The following is an 18,644-nucleotide window of genomic DNA, read 5'->3' as shown; positions in this document are numbered from 1 at the left end:
GTGTATGTGTGTGTTTGTGAGAGATTATGCTTGGTGCAAATATTTATTCATGGATCATGGTCCACCACCACTGGGGCTTTTCTTCTAGCCTTCAGCACCCCAAGAATAAATGAATATACAGTGAGCCATGATGCACCAGACCAATGGTCCATGCAGGCCAGGATTTGATGGTCAGAGTACCCAATGGGGGGAGAGTGGGAATCTCAAAAGCAGGATAGAGAGCAATAAAGCCTCTCCACATGCATTTCCAGGAGGGGATGTTCATATGATCCTGCCTCTGATAGGGATGTGTGAACAATCTCTCTGTGGGATCAAATCCATTGCATTCTTTCTTTTTGGCTCTCTGGGGGACAGCTCACTTTGCTTTAGCCCAGAGTCCAACTTCCTGGTGAGTGTGTCCAGCACTTGTGAATGCCCTCCAGGAAGTGAGCCACATGCCTTGTGCAACCAGCACCCACTCATGCAGCTAATGCAGCTGCCCTCTGAGTGGCAGAAAATGTTGCTGAAGAAGGCAGGTGTTGGGGCTCACTGGGAATGCTGCCCTGTGACTGCTGGCAGCACAACACTCAAAGGCCAGGAGTAGCTTCCATTTCAGCGGTCATCACAGATGTGGAAGCTTGAAGAAGGGGTGGTCTGCAAGCATTCACACACTTCTTCTCATGTCCGCATAGTTTGGAAGAGCCAGTTGAGCACATGAGGAAGCCTTCAAGTGCTCAGAGTAGGGATTTGAAGAAGGGATTCTTTGAAGTTTCATCCCAACTCCAGCCTCTGATTGCTAAGGCAGCACAGACTCATTAAAACTCACATAAAGTCATCAGAGTTAATAGCCCTGACTAGGGTTGGTATGAACTGTTCAGGAATCCACCCCTGCAGAATCTGTGGACTTCCTCCCATGCTTGGCCCAGCCATGCAATGTAAGCTGAGTAAAAAGGAAATCCATCCAAAATTTTTCCTACTAACTGGTGTCGGTGTCACTGGTGGTCATCGACGAAAGGGACTGATTGTGCAGCATGCGGGGCTTAATTCCTTTGTAAATTCCTGCAATCTCGGGGTGTGCTCGGGTACTGTAATGAACTCAGACTCTTCATTGTTGTCTATCTGGGAAGCCAAAACCAGGGAATCCAACAGATTTTCTGCATATCCTAAGCTGTAGCTGCACCAGCTGCAAGCGGAATCCATGATTTAACTGCATGCTGTCTGATTTAACCCTTCTCAGTATTCTCATCATGCATCCTGAATTATTTATGAACCTTCTTCTTACAATGAGCATAATTTCTATTTCTCTCAAGTTGCAGTTTCCACATTCTGTTTTACTGGCACGTGCTGTCCTTCCTGCTTTCCATTCATGAGATCAACAAGAAACCCAGGCTCTTACGCAACTTCAGCTTGGGCTACGACATTTATGAGAGCCATTCTGATGCTTGGACGGCTTCCTATGCCATGCTAGGCCTGCCTGCTGGTGGGGAAAGCCACCTTCCCAACTTCAGCTGTGGGAAGAAGAAGAACCTGCTGGCCATTCTTGAAGGAAGTGAATCAGAAGTGTCCACTCTCATTTCTGCCATGTCAGGCATCTACAAGATTCCTCAGGTAAGCCCTGGGAGGGTAAGAGAGCCCAGCTCCACCCAAATCCAGCTAGGCTTGGCTTGGCTCAGCTCTTTTCCTAAAGCACCTTCACCCACCTACAGAACATGTCCTCTGCTGAGGGTGTTGCAGCTGGGAACTGGTGCTTTGAAATGGGAAGGGATTACAACCAAGGGTATTCTCCTTGGAATACAGAAACCACATGCAAGAAGTACATAGCAAATATCATAATGCAGAATGGAAAATTGTGTGTGTAAAATCAAAATACATAACTCCTAATACAGTATGACAATTGAAAAAATCCCTTTTTGACAACTAAGGAAGAGGAAACCCAACATATACAAAAGCTGTGAAGTGAAAAGTCAGGCAAACATATTTCAAACAAGGCAACTGACCAATGAGCAAAAAACTGTCCAATGAGATTTTCTTCCATCAAACTAGTGCCTTGAAAAAGGAGGAAACCCTTGGTCAGTCCAAAGCGAAAACAAAAAGAGCCATTTCAGGATGCTCACCTACTGGTTACTGTTCTGGTCCTGCATAGGCACTTGCTAGGCTGGGGTCAGCTTGGGAGAGGTCTTGTCTCTCAGCAGAGGAGGGCCCCACTTTTGCCCAAGCAACTATTGATTTGCTATCTTAGAGATGATCCTTGAGATGTTTAGTCCCTCCGTTCTTCCTCAACTTCCACTTCTCTTGTGATGAGCTTTTGCTAAGAGATTTCATGTTCTTGCGATTCTGATGTTCATCCGAATTACAAAAGAGTGCAAACTTCCAGGCTCTTCCTCTCTCCATTAGATCAGTTATGGCTTGGTTGACCCTTTTCTGGAGGATCAGACTCAGTTTCCATTCATCCACCAGATGGCCCCAAAGGAAGAAACCCAATACTTGGGCATTGTCCAACTGGTTGCAAGTTTTGGTTGGACATGGATTGGTCTCTTTTCCCCCGACAATGAAAATGGAGAAAAATTTGTGAGGTTGATGATCCCATTGATGATCACTCATGGAATCTGCACTGCCTTCACAAAAAGACTACCACAAAAAAACCTTGCCACAGTGCCTGAAGCTGATCTGTATTTTTCGTGGGGACAAGTGAATGTTGCTGTTTTCTATGCAGACTCTTATTATGGCTGTGCTCCAATTTTCATCTTCCCAATAATACATGGAGGGGGACCAATTGGAGGAAAGGTCTGGATCACCACCACTGTGACAGACATGAATATGTATTTACTGTATGATTCCAATTTCCTTCAGCCTCTCCATGGATCTTTGTCCTTTGTCATGAAGAGCCCCCAGAAGACAAGACTTGACCACTATTATCCACGTTCTCATGCTACAGATCAATTTTGGCAGAATGCTTTTCATTGTTTTTATTCAAAGCATGCTTTTTCCATGAAAAATTGGTCAAGGTATTCAGAGAAGCAGAAACTGGAGGTGCTTCCCCATGAAGAGCTGGAAAGGGTCTTTTCACAAGACAGCTTTCTTATTTACAACAGTGTCCAAATTTTAGCCCATGCCTTAAATGCTGCATCTTCATCCCGATTCAATGGAAAATTGATGGCTGGAAGAGGAGACAGACTGCAAATGCAGAAGCTGCAGCCCTGGCAGGTACTCCTCTATTCTGTTCTTTTTTCACAGAAAATGGCAAAAGATTTGGGTTCAGCTGAGCATATTTGTGGGCCAGGGTATCATCATGCCTATTGCATGGCATTGCAGAAGGGGAAATTTAGCTGACTTTCCTGCCTTCACTCTACCCTGAAAATGCTACATGGGCATGCACTCTAAAATGTCCTGGGAGCAATTTCTCTTTCCTCTGAACCATATAAGGACACTGAGAATGTTTTTCTAACAAAACTGTTCTGGACTCCAAGAGTTTCAGGTACTAATACCGAGTTGCTAGCAAATCCTTTTTGGCTCAGTTTCTTGAGAAGGTGTTGTCGGGGAATGTGCAGGCAGTGTGAATGATGCCCATGTTCTACTAGTTGCTGGTCTAACTCCAGAATGAATCAGACTTTCTCCCCTTATGGATAACCTCCATATACGTGAGAGGGTGACTTGACCCAGTTCTTTCCACCTGCCCTATCATTCCACTTTGATCCACTCACTTTTAAAATGAAACCTGTTATACATTGGATGGATTTCAATAATGTGTATCTAGTTGCTGGTATCTTCTTTTTGGCTCAGGTTCCTGAGAAGGTCCTGTTGGGTCATTTGCCACTATCTTAAGGATGCCAATGTTCCAGAGGTTGGTGGTCTAGTTCTAGACCTCAGAGGGATGACCTGGTCCCTATCCTAACATTTGACTTAGTCCAGGATGGATGAACCTCAGAGAGAAAACTGAGTGGGCTCAACTTAGTTTTTTCAATCTGCTCTATCATTCAACTTGTATACACACATCCCTGGTATCCTGCAGGGCTAGCTTCATTTTTGCAATGTTATGGGTACTGCTCCAACCTGCACAGCTTGTTTCAGAGAGGTCAGTGTTTCACCCCTCCATCCCTGAGCTCTTCAGTCCCACAAAGCACAGTCTTGCTCGCAATCATTCCTTTGAATGTTGAAAAAAGTCAGCTTGCAGGTGAGATGTGCCACTATATCCCTGTAATCTCTGCTGGTACAGCCATGATGGTCCCTGACCAGTGCCAGGATTCAGTAATGTGCTGGATGAGGGTCAGTGGCATATTTTTGGATCCTGGCAAAAACAGCCTGAGTCCAAGACATGGTGCAGGAAGAGAACTTTGTGGTTGCTTAGGACCAAAAATAAGTCTAACAAGTGAGTCCTGGAAAAAATCAGGCCAGGCTTTTTCCTGAAAGCAAGCTTGATGAAAGAGAGACTTTCTTGTTTCAGACACACAATGAGAAGGGAAGGCTCCCTGGAGAGGACCATGATCTCAGGGAAAGCTGAGGGTCAGGAAGGTATGGAAGACTAAGTATGAGTTGGATTACTTCCATGAGGAATCCCCGAGCCTTGAATTTGCAAAAGCTTAGCAGGGCAGTGAAAGGTGGGACACTGTGGAGGGCCTGTATTCCTATGGTTGCCGTAAGGGAATGAAATAACTAGAGAAAGATCAACAGCCTCTTTCAAGTGGTTCCCACTTGATGACCTTGGTAGCTGGTCTTGCATTCTCCCTTGAAGGAGTGGTCTCCTGGCCTGGTCTACACACAGAAGTCCAAGCTCTACTGGAGGATTGATCATTTTGGCAGCTCAAATGCTTTTGCACCTCCTTGTCTTGCATTCCCTCTGTGAGTATTCATGGAAGGTACAATTTGGCTCCACTGGTGATGGTAGGCATTGTTCAACTCAGTCCTTTATTTCTGCAATGTGCTCTGTGCAGAGCTACCCCTGAAAGAAGCATGAGAGCTCCCACCATGGCAGAATGCTACTTTGAAATCCCCCCCTTGGCAACCATCAGAAGAAGACTGTTGAATGTCGATATTCCCACGCCACCACTGGTATGGATATGTCTTTCCAGGCAAGCATGAACTAATGGAGACATCTTGCCACCATGTTCATGAGCATTTTGCTTTCTCACTTCATTCTGATATTGTGTATTTTTCAGTATTGTTTTGACCTTGATTGATCATTGATCTGATCAAGTGTTTTTGGTATGAAGCAGCTTCAAATACTGAGGAAAGTAATCAGGAAGTTCAAACTGTCACACAACCAAAGAATCATGATCCTGCACACAGGCTCCAAGATTCACAGATGTTTGCCCAACCTTGTGGGAAAAGTCCAGCTTGTCATGCTCCCAGTGGACTTATAAGTTTCTGCAGTCAGCTTAATGTGCTTTATGATGCCTGGCACTTCTTCCGGCTCCATCCATTCCATTGATTTCCAGCAGCTCACTTAGTCAAAGTGTTTGCAGTGATGACTCTGAGTGTTGTTCTCCTGTTGATTTCCTATAGTGTAGTAGCGTTGATTATGCCATTTCCTTCTTCCGAAAACAAAACAAAACAAAAAAACCCAGTATGATAAACCCATTCTTACTCAAAACACTGAAGTCTTCTCTTCCAGTGGTACTGTCATTTTCAAAGAAACCTCTTATAGATTGGATGAATTTCAATCACAAGTACCTAATTCCTGGTACCGCCTTTCTTGTTAAGGTGTTGTCAGGTCAGTTGCAGCTGGGATGCCCATGTTCTAGAGGCTGCTGGTCTAGTTCTGGTCCTCAGATGGATGACTAGAACCCTATTCCTAAACATTGATGCAATCCCAAGATGGATGACCTGCTAAGAGAAAATTATAGGGCTGGAACCAGTGCTTTCTTACGTGTGGTATCATTCCACATGAATATGCTCATCCCTGGCATCCATAAGTGCAAGCTTGAACTTTGGGATGTTTTAGGTACCAAATTTCTGTGATTCTGCCCAAACCTGCGCTGCTGCTTTTAGGAAGTGCATAGAGAATCCTGATTCTGCATGCTGGAACAACTCCTCAGGGAAGAATTTGCCCACCTCTTTGAGACAAGTGCAGCTTGTGAAGCCATCAGTGATGTTCCAAGGATCTTTCAGCCATGGTGACATGGAGACTTCCAGCCAGAGCAAAGGCCCATCTTCACATGATTTCAGTGAAGATGTACGAACTTGGGATCTACTCCCTTCCAAGCAAATAGAATCACAGCATCATAGGATAGTAGAGTTTATTTTTGAAAATTCCTTGTGTGGGAGAGCCCATCCCCTCACTAGGCAGCTGTTTCCACTGTCCTAATGCTGTGATAATGAGGAAGCTTTCCTGATGTCCAGCCTGAATCTGGGTTTTTGCAACTTGAATTGATTCTTCTGGGTCTTACACTGTGGGATCAGGGAGAAGAGAGCTTGACGTTCCTCTTTGTGACATCCTGTGAGTTTCTGATAGAGGGACATCATGTCCCCTCTCAGCCTTCTCTTTTCAAGGCTGAGCATGCCCAATTCCCTCAGTCTCTCCTTATAGAGCAGTGTGTCAAGTCGTGGATCATATTATTGCCCTCCTCAGGGCTACTTTCTTAAATAATACATTATCTCAATAACACTGGCCATTGGGCAGGTGTTGTTATGTCTTCTTCATCTATGTTATGTCTTCTTTTGTTTGTTATGTAGTAAATTCATATCCACCTCAAGGCCCTGGATTGCTTTACAGATTCAATGCAACTCATATTTGGACTCCCCATTCATCTTCTGCTTTCAACTCTCCCTAACAGAATTGTCTTCTCCAGAGTGCCCTGCCTCCTTTTGAAGTGCTTGTGGAGACAAAAAGTGGAGGGGAGAGAGGAGACAGCATTTTCATGGAGACCACCATAATACTGAGTGTAGCAATTTCACCCTCAATGGATGGCCTTCAACAGGGAACCCCTACCTCAACGGAATCCCTGTCTTGTACTGCTGGTGGCTTTTGTAGCAGGGCATTCCTGAGGTCAACTATCCCTCTAAATGCCTCTATGTGACTGAGAGGTTTTCTCTCTTCAGCCCCAACCAGCCTGGTCCAGAACAGGAATCTGAGAGACTTCTGGAGGGACCAGCTGGGAATGCTGGGTTTCAGTGAAAGGGAGCTTCTCTGCATGAAATCACTGATTCTGCTCATCTGCAAAATGCTAAGGGGAATAGATGGAGATCAAATACGGTGTCTCAACTGGGAAATCTGAGTGCAGATGGGATGCTCCTTATCTTCAGTAAACTGAATTCAGACCGAAGGAGGCTAAACTACTGAACATCCTTTCAACCCAGGGAGTTCTAGGGCTATGGAGTGGCAAAGAGATGCAATTAAGTAATAAATTAAGTTAACATGTTGTCTTCTCTTTCAAACTAGTTCCACCATTTCTTAAGAGGCATCAGACATTCTAACACTTCCATGGATGGGCTTCATTTGGACAAGAATGGATGGCTGGAAGTCCAATTTGTTATTGGGAATTGGGTGCTGTTTCCAAATCACACCCCTGAAATAGTGACGATTGGGAGTTGGAAGACAGTGGAATTCTCAGGGAGAAAGCTCAGCATTAACCCAGGTGCCATTGTGTGGCCCAAGCATTTTAACAAGGTGGGGGAAATCATTTCTGTCCTATTATTGCATGTGGATCAGTAATGATATATTAATATGTGGGTCAACATGTATAGGACCTGTATTACCATTCACTGCAAACCTATGTGGTGAAGGCAGCACATAACACATAACAAGAGTTGCACTTGTGCCCATACATGCAAAATCGCCTTTCCATGAAAACCTCCTCATTGTACCACAGGCAAGGGAGGGCTCTGCTCCCCCAGAATTTCCCATGATTGTTGCTCTAGTACCTCAGTGCACAAGAAGCAGGTTGAGTTAGGAATCTTTTCCTGATATCTAGCATGAATATTGTTTCCTTTAACTTGAGTCTAATATTCTGTGTCCTGCTCTGTGGGATGATGGAGAAGAGATTCTTTCCTCCTCTTTGTGAAAGCCTTTCAAGTACTTGTAGAGTGCTTTCCTATTGCACCTCAGTCTTCTCTACTCAGGGCAAATCTAGCTAATTGCTCTCAGTCTCTCCTTACAGTGCTTTGTTTCCAGACTTTGGGTCATCTTTATTGTCCTCTCCTCAAATATACTGATACGGATACCTGTAATGTAACAGCAAATTGTGTCAAGCATGCCTTTTGAGTCAATTCCATTATCAATCGTGCGGCTACAAGATGATATATAAAAGTGCTAAATATATAAATAAATTGCACAGTTCAGTTATGTTCAATTCACATTGAAAAGATCAATTTCAATGCTCGAACAAATGAGTGCATGAAACTGGCTTCCTTGCCATTCATACTGTATAAAATAGCCGCACTCCAGAATCATTTCAAAAGGGTCTGGTTGTCAGTGGGAATTGAGCTCCCACTGGGCACATCAGACCTTACAATTCACTGCCAAGAAATGGACTCCTCACACTGTTCCCTCTCCTCACTGCCAGGTGGCGCCTCATTCTAGGTGCGTGGAGAGCTGCCGCCGTGGTTATGCCAAACAGATTCAGGAGGGGAAGCCACCCTGCTGCTACACCTGTGCCCTGTGTGCATATGGGACTATCTCCACAAAGGAAGGTGGGTCTCCACAGAGGAAGTGCTTTTCCTTCCAGATGTAGGATAAATGGCTGCATTTTCCTAAACTCTCTGTGTAACTAGTGCCTCATTTCCAAAGGAGTCATCAACCCTGAGTGAGCTGTTCAGTGAGCAAGCAGGAACCCTTTCAGCTCTAGCTGCCTGTCAATGGAACACCCTGAAACTCATGTACTGCCAAAGGTGATGTTATCCCTGAGGCAGGGGAAGCCTTCTTCATGTGGTCAGCCTTTTTATCAGTGTTGATGACAAAATGCATCATCTCAATTGTGATGAAGTCCTTTTCTTCTTAGGAATTAACCAATGTTCCCTTCAGGACATTACTGGGGAGCATAGCTTGTGAAGTCAGGTCTGTACCCAAGTGGGTCTGCAACCATGGCCAATCCATGGCCAATCCATCCTGTTCCTGTGATTTGGAAGCAACCTCCGCAAGATGTTGAGTCAGATCCTGACCCTTTTTAGGAACTAGACAAATTGTCTACTCAACTCTGCATTGTAGGCCACATAACAAGGTAGTAAAATAAAATGAAGGAAGGCCATTTCCTTCCACATGAAGTTGGTTCACACAACCAGTTGCTGTGGATATGAACATGGAAAACTGCAGATCTACTCCCTTAACCTTTTGGGCTTTGGCACAGCTAAGCATCACCCACCCATCTATCCATCCATCCATCCATCCATCCATCCATCTATTGGAGTTATATTCCAGACCTTTAGCCAGAATCTCCAAACTTTATCAACATTTCATTGAACTCATATTGACTCTTAAGTTGTGACTTTCACTATCTCCATCATGTCCTCCAGAGATGGGGTGGCATGTCCTGAAACTGCAGGGCCTCGCGTGATTGGTGATGCAACACACACAGCCAGGGAAGCAAAGGTGTGTCCTATCCCTGGGGAATTTGGCCTCTCCAGCTCTCGGACCACATACAATTATTTTCTGAGGTTCCCCACATCCTTTTTTTTACAAAATGCAGTAGATGCTGTTCTGGATGTACCATTGATGGTGGCATTGGTGGCTTTCCTTCTTTCCAGATGCAGAGCAATGCAGCAGGTGTCCTGAAGATCAACACCCAAACAAGGACCGAATTCACTGTGTCCCCAAGAGAATTACCTTCCTCTCCTATGAGGAAACTCTGGGAATTCTCCTGGCTTTCTTCACCCTCATTTGGGTTTTAACTGCAGGCATTACGTTGGGAATCTTCATTAAATTTCAAGAAACTGCAATTGTCAAAGCCAACAACAGGAACCTCTCCTACATTCTCCTCGTTTCCCTCCTGCTTTCCTTCTTGTCTTCCTTCCTCTTCATTGGTCAGCCAAGGAAAGCAACTTGCCTGTTCCGACAAACAGTCTTCAGCATCATCTTCTCAGTAGCCACCTCTAGTGTGCTGGCCAAAACCATCACTGTGGTGCTGGTGTTCTTGGCCACCAAGCCAGGCAACAGAGTGAAGAGATGGCTGGGACAAAGCTTGGCCAACTCCATTGTCATTTCGTGTTCCACTGTCCAACTGGTCATCTGCTCCATCTGGCTGGCCATAGCTCCACCCTTCCCAGACTCAGACTTGCACTCCCAGCCTGGACACATCATCCTACAGTGCAATGAAGGGTCTCTCATGATGTTCTACACTGCCCTAGGCTACATGGGCTTTCTGGCCACCATCTGCTTCATGGTGGCCTTCCTGGCCAGGAAGCTGCCGGGTGCCTTCAATGAAGCAAAGTTGATCACCTTCAGCATGCTGGTCTTCTGCAGTGTCTGGGTATCCTTTGTGCCCTCCTACCTGAGCACCAAGGGGAAGTACATGGTGGCCGTGCAGGTCTTCTCCATCTTGGCCTCCAGTGCTGGGCTGCTGGGCTTCATCTTCCTTCCCAAGTGCTACATCATCGTGTTGAGGCCTGAGCTGAATATGAAGGAACACCTCATGATCAATAGCTATGATACCATCTGACTGAAGTGTTTCAGCTTGGGATTGGGATTTTGCATATCTCCTAACAGGGTGGTCTTTTCAGTAGTGGTCCCCAGGTCATTCATTAACCCCCCCAGAGAACATGACCTGGCTCCCTACTTTGTGACTTGTGGTGCTATGTGAAAACTTTCCTCTTCTTCAACGCATCACAATTCATCAACATTTGTTGTTTTAAATCTGGAATGGTAGCTTTAGATCATTGCATTATTGCTGAATTTCAGTGTGGCCTTTAATTACATTTTCATTTCTTTGAATTTTTTTTAAATTTTTCATGTGGCTGTATTTTGTGCTCTTAGTCTTATGAATCAGCCATTTATTGGCTTGCTACAATAAAGGAATGTAGATAATAATCCAGCCAGCACTGCCACTTCTCTTTTGTCAACAGACTCCTGATATTCTTACATTCGTTCCCACTCCTCACCTTCTTGCATGGTGGCTGAAGCAGCTCATGTGCTTCTCTAAAGTTTATCCTCAAAACAACAACATTTTAACATCTGTAACTGGTTAATGATCACCTTTCGAGGTTAATGACTGAGTGGGGATGAAAACCTAACTCTTCCCAAAAACGCCAAGCATGGTTGGAGCCTCTTCATTGTCAAGCCACTTCTCTCCGCTCCTCAGAAAAGGGAGGTCTCCTTCTTGAGCTTCAGCCTGGCTGTATCTTAAGATCTGCTGTCTGCCAGGTAATCTTGAGCTTCAGAACCCCTCAAAAGGAGTCACTTGGCCTCCAGAAAGCATTTAATGGGTTGAGATCCGGTGCTTGAGTTTAGTGCATGTTTCCAGACAGAACAAGGTCTGGTTTTGCATTGAAGCAGATACACTCACATGACTTGCAATGGAAAGGAAAATTTCTGACTTCCTGGCTGTCATCTGCTTCAAGGTGACTTTTCTGGCCAGGAAGCTGCCTGGGGCCTTCAATGAAGCGAAGCTGATCACCTTCAGCATGTTGGTCTTCTGCAGTGTCTGGGTGTCCTTTGTGCCCTCCTACCTGAGAACCAAGGGGAAGTACATGGTGGCTGTGCAGGTCTTCTCCATCTTGGCCTCCAGTTATGTGTTGCTGGGCTACATCTTTCTCTCCAATCTGATTTAACATCTGATTAATATGATCAGTGTTTAGCCTGGGAGTGAGTCTCTAGATGCCTGCTAACAGGATGGTCTTTTTGTAGTGGCCCCAAGGTGATAGAATGCACCCCCTAGAGGTCCTTACCAACTTGTGACCTTTTGATGGCATGTAAAGACTTTGGTATTCTGAGCATATGAAGTTGTTCAGCCTGTGTTGTTTTCAGAGTTGCCTTGTAGATTTAGATCTTTGCAGTGTTTCTGTTTTTCAGTCTGGCTTTTTAGTTGGAGTGTCAAGGTTTTGAGTTTTACATTTTTATCTTGCTGCATTTTCTCCCTTTAACAGTTGTGAACCACCGAGAGGGTTTTGGCAATCAGATTGCTGCATTAATAGAAGATAGGAAATAATCCAGGCAATGCTTCCATATCTTGTTTTTTCAGCAGACCCCCTGGCACCAATTGCACCTCATATTGTTGCTTTTCTTGTTATTGGATCTGTTTCTCAATGTTCTTCCTCTTGCATGGTAGCCCCTCTGGGTCATGAGTTTATCCCTTCCTGCATTCCATTCTCCATACTATTCCCTACTATTAAAACATAGATGTGGCTCGGAGTCTGTGACTTGCTCAAGTTTCCCTTCTCAGATCCATGGCAAAGTGGGACTACAACCTGCATCTTCCCAGTCCAGGAATCAAATGGGACAGAATCCTGCTGACTTTGCACTTGATGGCCAGAGTGCTGAAGGGATTGGGGGTGGAGGCAATTGTCAAAGTCCACAGTAAAGTTTACATCTGGTTTCAGATGCATGTTAACCCACTCTAGCTTCAACAACCCATAAAGCAAGTCACGAACTGCCAAGGGATGTAAAAATACACCACCCCACCATAAGCAGTCTGAATTCAGGTGACCACATACAGCCCCATGGTTTCCTGTTGTGCAAGCTCACTGCTTGGTTGCACAACATGACAACCAACCCTTTTTAGTCATCATACTCCACGGTTTCACCATGGTTTACCCAAACAATGACCTACAGTTTCTTTGTTAAAGCAATTTTATCATTTCTGCATTTTCATGGTGTTCACCACCTTGAATGTTGTTTCAAATCACTTGGTTTCAAGTCATGTTGCCCTTTGGAAATATTTGAATGAATGGAAGCAGCTGTTGGAAGAGTTCTAGCTTTGGATTTGATGCTGCTGTTGGAAGAGAAGCCACTAAGAGATCTGCTGCCGGCCCATCATGTGGCATCAGCTTTGTTTATGTCACCAGGATGAACTGGACAAAACAATTGTAGAGATGCATCTGACCAAAGCCACCACAAATGTCGCTTTAGGAATACTATCCAAACAGCATTCCTGAGCACCTCCAGGGTGTGATGTTCCTCCCAGTAACACTTGGTGAAGAGCATCTTAGGACCAGAGAGAAATTGAACCAGAGTCCAGGGAGCAGAGCTCTGGAATTCATTGCTAAGGCCGGAACAGCAAAGCTGAGATGAATGTAGGACTCTGTATATCCTGTGCAGTTACTCACAATGAAACTTTGAAAATAATATTTAGGCTTCTCCTGCTTGAAGGCATTTTCCCCAAGGCAGAGAAATGCAGTGTGTTGCAAGTATATGAAGCTGGTGCAGGGCATGAGCTTAAAAAAGCTTTTGGACTTTTGAATACATTGCAGAATAGTTCAATATGGTGATCAACACCATTGAGGGAGCAGGATTCCTTCAGAGAGGTGGTCCTGACCATTCCTTAACATATAGGGCTGGAAGAGCAGGGCTTAGTGAAGAATTCAAGAATGGGATGTATGTGCCACACCAAATGAGGAAAGAGTGAGCAAACACTTTCTGCCCTCCATGACCTGTGGGGGACTAACCCATCCACATTCATGCTCACCAAACTTAGGGTCAGAGTTCTTTCCCTTCCCCACAGATATGATTTTATGTCTTGATAGGCTTGGTTATTGGGCAGTACAGAAGTGGAATCAATCAATCAATCAACCAGTCATGGCTTCAGAGGCCTGGCATGAGCACATGTGGGAGGCATTCCATTCTTCCTTTCTGGGACAATCAACACTGAAAAAGGAAGAACAATTGTCCCAGGGCTCCTCTACCCACGTGCATCTCTTGGGGCTGAAGAGGGAGGGTGAGCACAAAGAAAAGGGCACTTGCCCAGCAAGAATGGTGAGACGAATCAACGTTTTCCCATGGGGGAAGAGAGTGGAGGCAAGGGAAGCGGGCCAAGCTTCCAGGAGGGCCACAGGAATGGCAGGTGGCAGGAAATGTGCTGGTGTTCAACTGGGCCATGCATCTTTGCCCTGCAAACAGTCCTCTCACTTCCCAGCAGTGGATCTGCTATTAGGAGATCCCTGAGGGCCCTACTCTCCAAAGAGATCTTCTCCACTGCTCAGGGCTCCCAGATTGTGACCCCAAAACATCTGGGCCACAGTGTGTTGGGGGCTGCCTTATTGAGCAAAACACTCTTTCCACTCATCCTCGAAGTGGTGGCAGAGAAGCAAGAGATTCAAGGATGGTGTCTCCACTAGTCCATATGACCATAGACAAACAGACAGATAGAAAGAATGTGAGTGCTGAAGGCAACAGAGGGAAAAGGGAACATATTGATGAATGATGTACTCAGGGCTGTTGTCCCAGCACTAATAACTGAATGCCAAACATAGTCTCAATTATGTTTTTCTCTCTCCCTACTCTGGACCCAAGGGGCACAGAATGGGTTCAGCAGCAGAGAGGATGCTTTTGCTGTTAGGGATATTCAAAAAGATGATGAATTACTTTGAAACCTGTCAAAACACTGGAGGTGTCCTTGAGATTGCTTTTTGGGATAATCAACAAAACCTCAAAGACCTGTGTCTGGCAAGAGCTTGCACTATGCGTGGAAGCATGGTCTGCCCCTGCTGGCAAACCTTGAAAGTAGTCCAAAGGGCAGCAGAGAGATCCTGGTGGCCCCTTGTCCAATCTGACCCTTTCTGGGCTATGGTCAGGGGTGAAAAATTCTGGACCTGCAGATGCTCAAATGGTGGTCATGGGGTTATGAGGACCACATCCAGCCTTTTTTGCATAACTTGCTGCTGCTACTCCTTTGGGGAACTGGAGTGTGTCACCAGCTTCGGTGTTCTGGAACTGAGTGGGGAAGCTGCCTGTTGCAGTCAACTCAGCCCAACCAAATGCCTCAGTTACCAAAGAAAAAATTCACATATCAGATAAACTCCCTGGTGGTCCTCTCAAGAGGTAGGAAGGAAGTAACCTGACAACTGTGCACCATTGGTTTTTTTCCAGGGATGTTGGAGAAGTTGATTGCATGCAACTGGGGTAGGAATCTACTAAAAACCCTGGATTGCCTCTCCCTACTCTGGCGCACATTGCAATGCCACAAACTCTGACTTCCTGCCCAACATTTGTGCGCTGATCTCCCGGAATGAAGCCACTCACTACCACTGCCTCAACAGCAGCCCCTTTCTGTGCACATAGAAACAGAGAAAAAGAGTGAGTCAGAAGGGGTCCCCCAAACCATCTAGTCTGATCCCCGACTCCAGCCAGCTCCACTAACAAAATGCCCACCATGTGCATGTCCAGCCTATCTTTGAAGACCCTCACCGATGGAGCCACAACGACCTCTCGTGGAAGTCCATTCCACACCCTCGGGAACCTAACTGTCAGGAAGTGCTTCCTGGTATCCAAATAGAACCTTGGTTCCCTGAGTTTTGCTCCATTGGAGCATGCCCTGCCTTCCTCTGCAGGGGATAACAAGTCTCTACCCATCTCCGTGTGACATCCCCTCACATACATATATGTTGCCAACAGATCCCCTCTGAGTCTCCTCTTCTCCAGGCTGAAGAGACCCAGTTCCCTCAGTCTCGCCTCATACCCCATCCCCTGCAAACCAGCCACCAACCTTGTGGCCGTACCCTGCACTGACTCTAACCTGGCTATATCCTTTCTGCAATGAGGGGCCCAAAACTGAGCACAATACTCCAGTTGTGGGTGCACCAGAGTCGTGTAGAGTGGTAGCAATACCTCTCTGGATCTAGAAGCCATGCTTCTGGCTATGCAACCAAGGGTGGCGTTTGCCCTCTTGACCACCGCATCATGCTGATGACTCATGTTTAGCCTGCAGTCAACCAGTACCCCGAGGTCCCTTTCACAAGTGCTGCTCTCCAGTCACTTGTCCCCTAAGCTGTACTTATGGCACCTATTCCTATGCCCCAAGTGCAAGACCTTGCACTTATTCATATTGAACACCATTCTGTTGTCTCCTGCCCACTTCCGTAGGCTGTTCAGATCCTTTTGGATCTGGAGTACCTGCTCCTCAGTTGTGGCCACTGCCCCAGTTTTAGTATCACCTGCGAATTTGATCAGCAGACTGTTCACCCTTTCTTCCATGTCATTTATGGAAAGATTAAACAGGATCAACCCCAGGACAGAGCCCTGGGTGACCCTGCTTGTCACTGGCCACTATCCTGACAATTCCCCACTAATGGTTACCCTCTGCTCTCGATCAGTCAACCATTCCCTAATCCACCTGACAGTGCTTTGGTGTATCCCAAAACTCCTCAGTTTCTCAACTAGGATATCATGGGGCACTTTGTCAAAGGCCTTGCTGAAATCCAGCTATACCATTTCCACTGCATCCCCTCCATCTAGCCAGCTTGAAACCTTGTCATAGAATTCCACAAGGTATGTCTGGCAGGACCTGTTTTCACGGAAGCCGTGTTGTGTGGCTGTCAGCCTCCCTTCCCTATCTAGCATCACTAGATCTCTCTCTATTATGAGCCTTTCCATTGTTTTTCCTACAATGGACATAATGCTAACAGAGTTGTAATTCCCCATGTCCCTTCTACTACCCTTTTTGAAAATTGGGACCGCTGATTCCACCCTCCAGTCCTCTGGCACTTCACCCGTTCTCCACGAGGCCTCAAAAATGGAGGCCAGCAGGCGTGAGAGAACCCCTGACAACCCTCTAAGTACTCTTAGGTGTAACCCCTCAGGACGTAGCACCTTTGTAATGTCCAATGCCCTGAGGAGCCACTCGACTTCTAGGGGGTGACTCTAATCTGTGCCCCTAAATCCCCAGCCTCATCTAATCTCCTATGCGGATCTCCCCCATCCTGCTTTGGGGAGAACACACAGGCAAAATAGTCATTAAGCATCTTTGCCTGCTCCCTCATATGAGTCACTGGGTCTCCTTCCTCCTTATTTAGTGGTCCCACCACTTGTCTCCCCTTCCTCTTCCTATTTACATGCTGAAAGAAGCCCTTTTTGTTGCTTTTGATATTCTTGGCAAGTCTTAGCTTGTAATCAGCCTTAGCCTTGCAAAGAATCCTTCTGAATTGGGCCTCCTACTCCAAGTATACCCTCTTGTCTATTTGCCCCAGTAGCCATTTTCTTTGGATGTTCCTCTTTCGTCTAATCCCTCAAACGACCTCCTTTCACATCCATGGCGGCACTCTCCTCCGACTCCCTACCTTACTAACTAGAGATATCGTCAAGGCTTCCACCTCCAAAACCTCTCTTTCGAGTGCCATCCACCCCTTCTCATCTCGCTTACCTTCCAGTAACCTATCCCAGGAGACTTTCCCCAGTCTGGCCTTCAGTTGGCCACAGTTGACCCTCTTGAAGTCCCAGCTTCTAGTGCTTGACCTGCTGCATATCCCCCATCCCCTGATCTCAAAACAGAGGATGGAGTGATCACTTGCATCCAGAGCTCCCCTAATCTGTACTTCATCTTTCAGCTCCTCTCTATTGGTCAAGACCAAGTGATGGATGTTCCCCCCACCACCACCTCTCGGACATTCTGTGTAAAAAACCCTCTCTCTATAGCTTCTAGGAAGTGACGTGACCTGGTTGTCACCCCTGAGTGAGTCTCCGAAGTAATATCCAGGAGATTGAAATTTCCCATAATTACTGTGTCTGTCCCCTGATATATCCTTAGAATCTGATCTGTCAGGAAATCATCCAGGGTCTCAAGTTGACCTGGAGGGAGATAACATTCCCCCACTGTAAAGTCTCCTTCCCTGTCAAAACCTCTAAGTTTCACCCAGACTGCCTCTACCAAAACCCCATCTGTGCTGTATTCTATCTCACTGCATCCTATCCCTTCCCTGACGTATAAAGCCACACCCCCACCCCTCTTTCCCTTCCTGTCCTTTCTAAAAAGCTGATACCCCTCTATTTCCATATTCCAGTCTTGCCTTTCATTCCACCAAGTTTCTGTGATTTCCAGCAGGTCATACCCTCCTATTCCCAGGAGAGCTTCAAGCTCTTCCTGCTTATTACCCATGCTCCTACCATTGGTGTACATGCACCTCAACTCCTTCCCACTGCTTCCTTTCCTTGGGTTCCCAGCCTCCTCCTTCCTCCCATTCTCTGTGATACCTGGCCCCTCTCTGTAGGAGTCCTGCCAGTCCCTGCAGTACCTCTAAAACCCTACTCCCAGAGCCCTGATCCTCTCCCCACACTAGTCAAGTGCAGACATGTTCCAGTGAGACCTAACCCCTCCCCGCTTCCCGACTCAGTTTAAATTCTTCCAGACAAAGTTTGCTAGAGCATCTCCAAAGGACCTTTTCCCCATCCTTGTGAGGTTCAACCCATCCCTTGCCAGAATTCCATTGGCAAGAATTCGGGTGCCGTGGTCAAAGAACCCGAAGTGTTTCTTCTGGCACCACATCCTAAGCCAGTCGTTCACCTCGGAGGCACTCCTGTCCCTGCCGGGCCCAAATCCCCGGACTGGTAAGCTCGATGAGAAGGACACTTAGGCCTTTAGCTCCCTGAGTTTCTTCCCCAAGGCCTCAAAGTCCCTGGTGATCCCGACCACCCCCTGTCTGGCTACATTGTTTGTGCCCACGTGGATCACCAGGAGTGGCTGGTGACCCCCAGAGCGAATAAGACACTCCACTCTGTCCTTCACATGCCGGATGCATGTGCCCAGCAGGAACCAAACCTCCCTTGTCTCCAGGTTGGGCCAGCACACCGCTGCCTCAGTGCCCCTCAGCAGGGA

General features: G+C 46.3%; 1 protein-coding gene across 1 annotated transcript in view; it reads left to right on the top strand.

Annotated features, from left to right (window-relative positions):
• The first annotated feature begins 1,440 nt into the window (after window positions 1-1,440).
• LOC123019363 (vomeronasal type-2 receptor 26-like) overlaps window positions 1,441-18,644 on the top strand; it is a 61,133-nt gene continuing 43,929 nt past the window's right edge. Inside the window, exon 1 of the mRNA XM_044422190.1 lies at window positions 1,441-1,587. Coding sequence (XP_044278125.1) covers window positions 1,441-1,587 — 147 coding nt within the window. The remainder of the gene's footprint in view (window positions 1,588-18,644) is intronic.

The sequence above is a fragment of the Varanus komodoensis genome, unplaced genomic scaffold, assembly GCF_004798865.1.
Source record: "Varanus komodoensis strain SLA01 unplaced genomic scaffold, ASM479886v1 scaffold120, whole genome shotgun sequence".
NCBI classification, from domain to species: Eukaryota; Metazoa; Chordata; class Lepidosauria; order Squamata; family Varanidae; genus Varanus; species Varanus komodoensis.
This window is presented reverse-complemented; position numbering and strand designations above follow the sequence as displayed.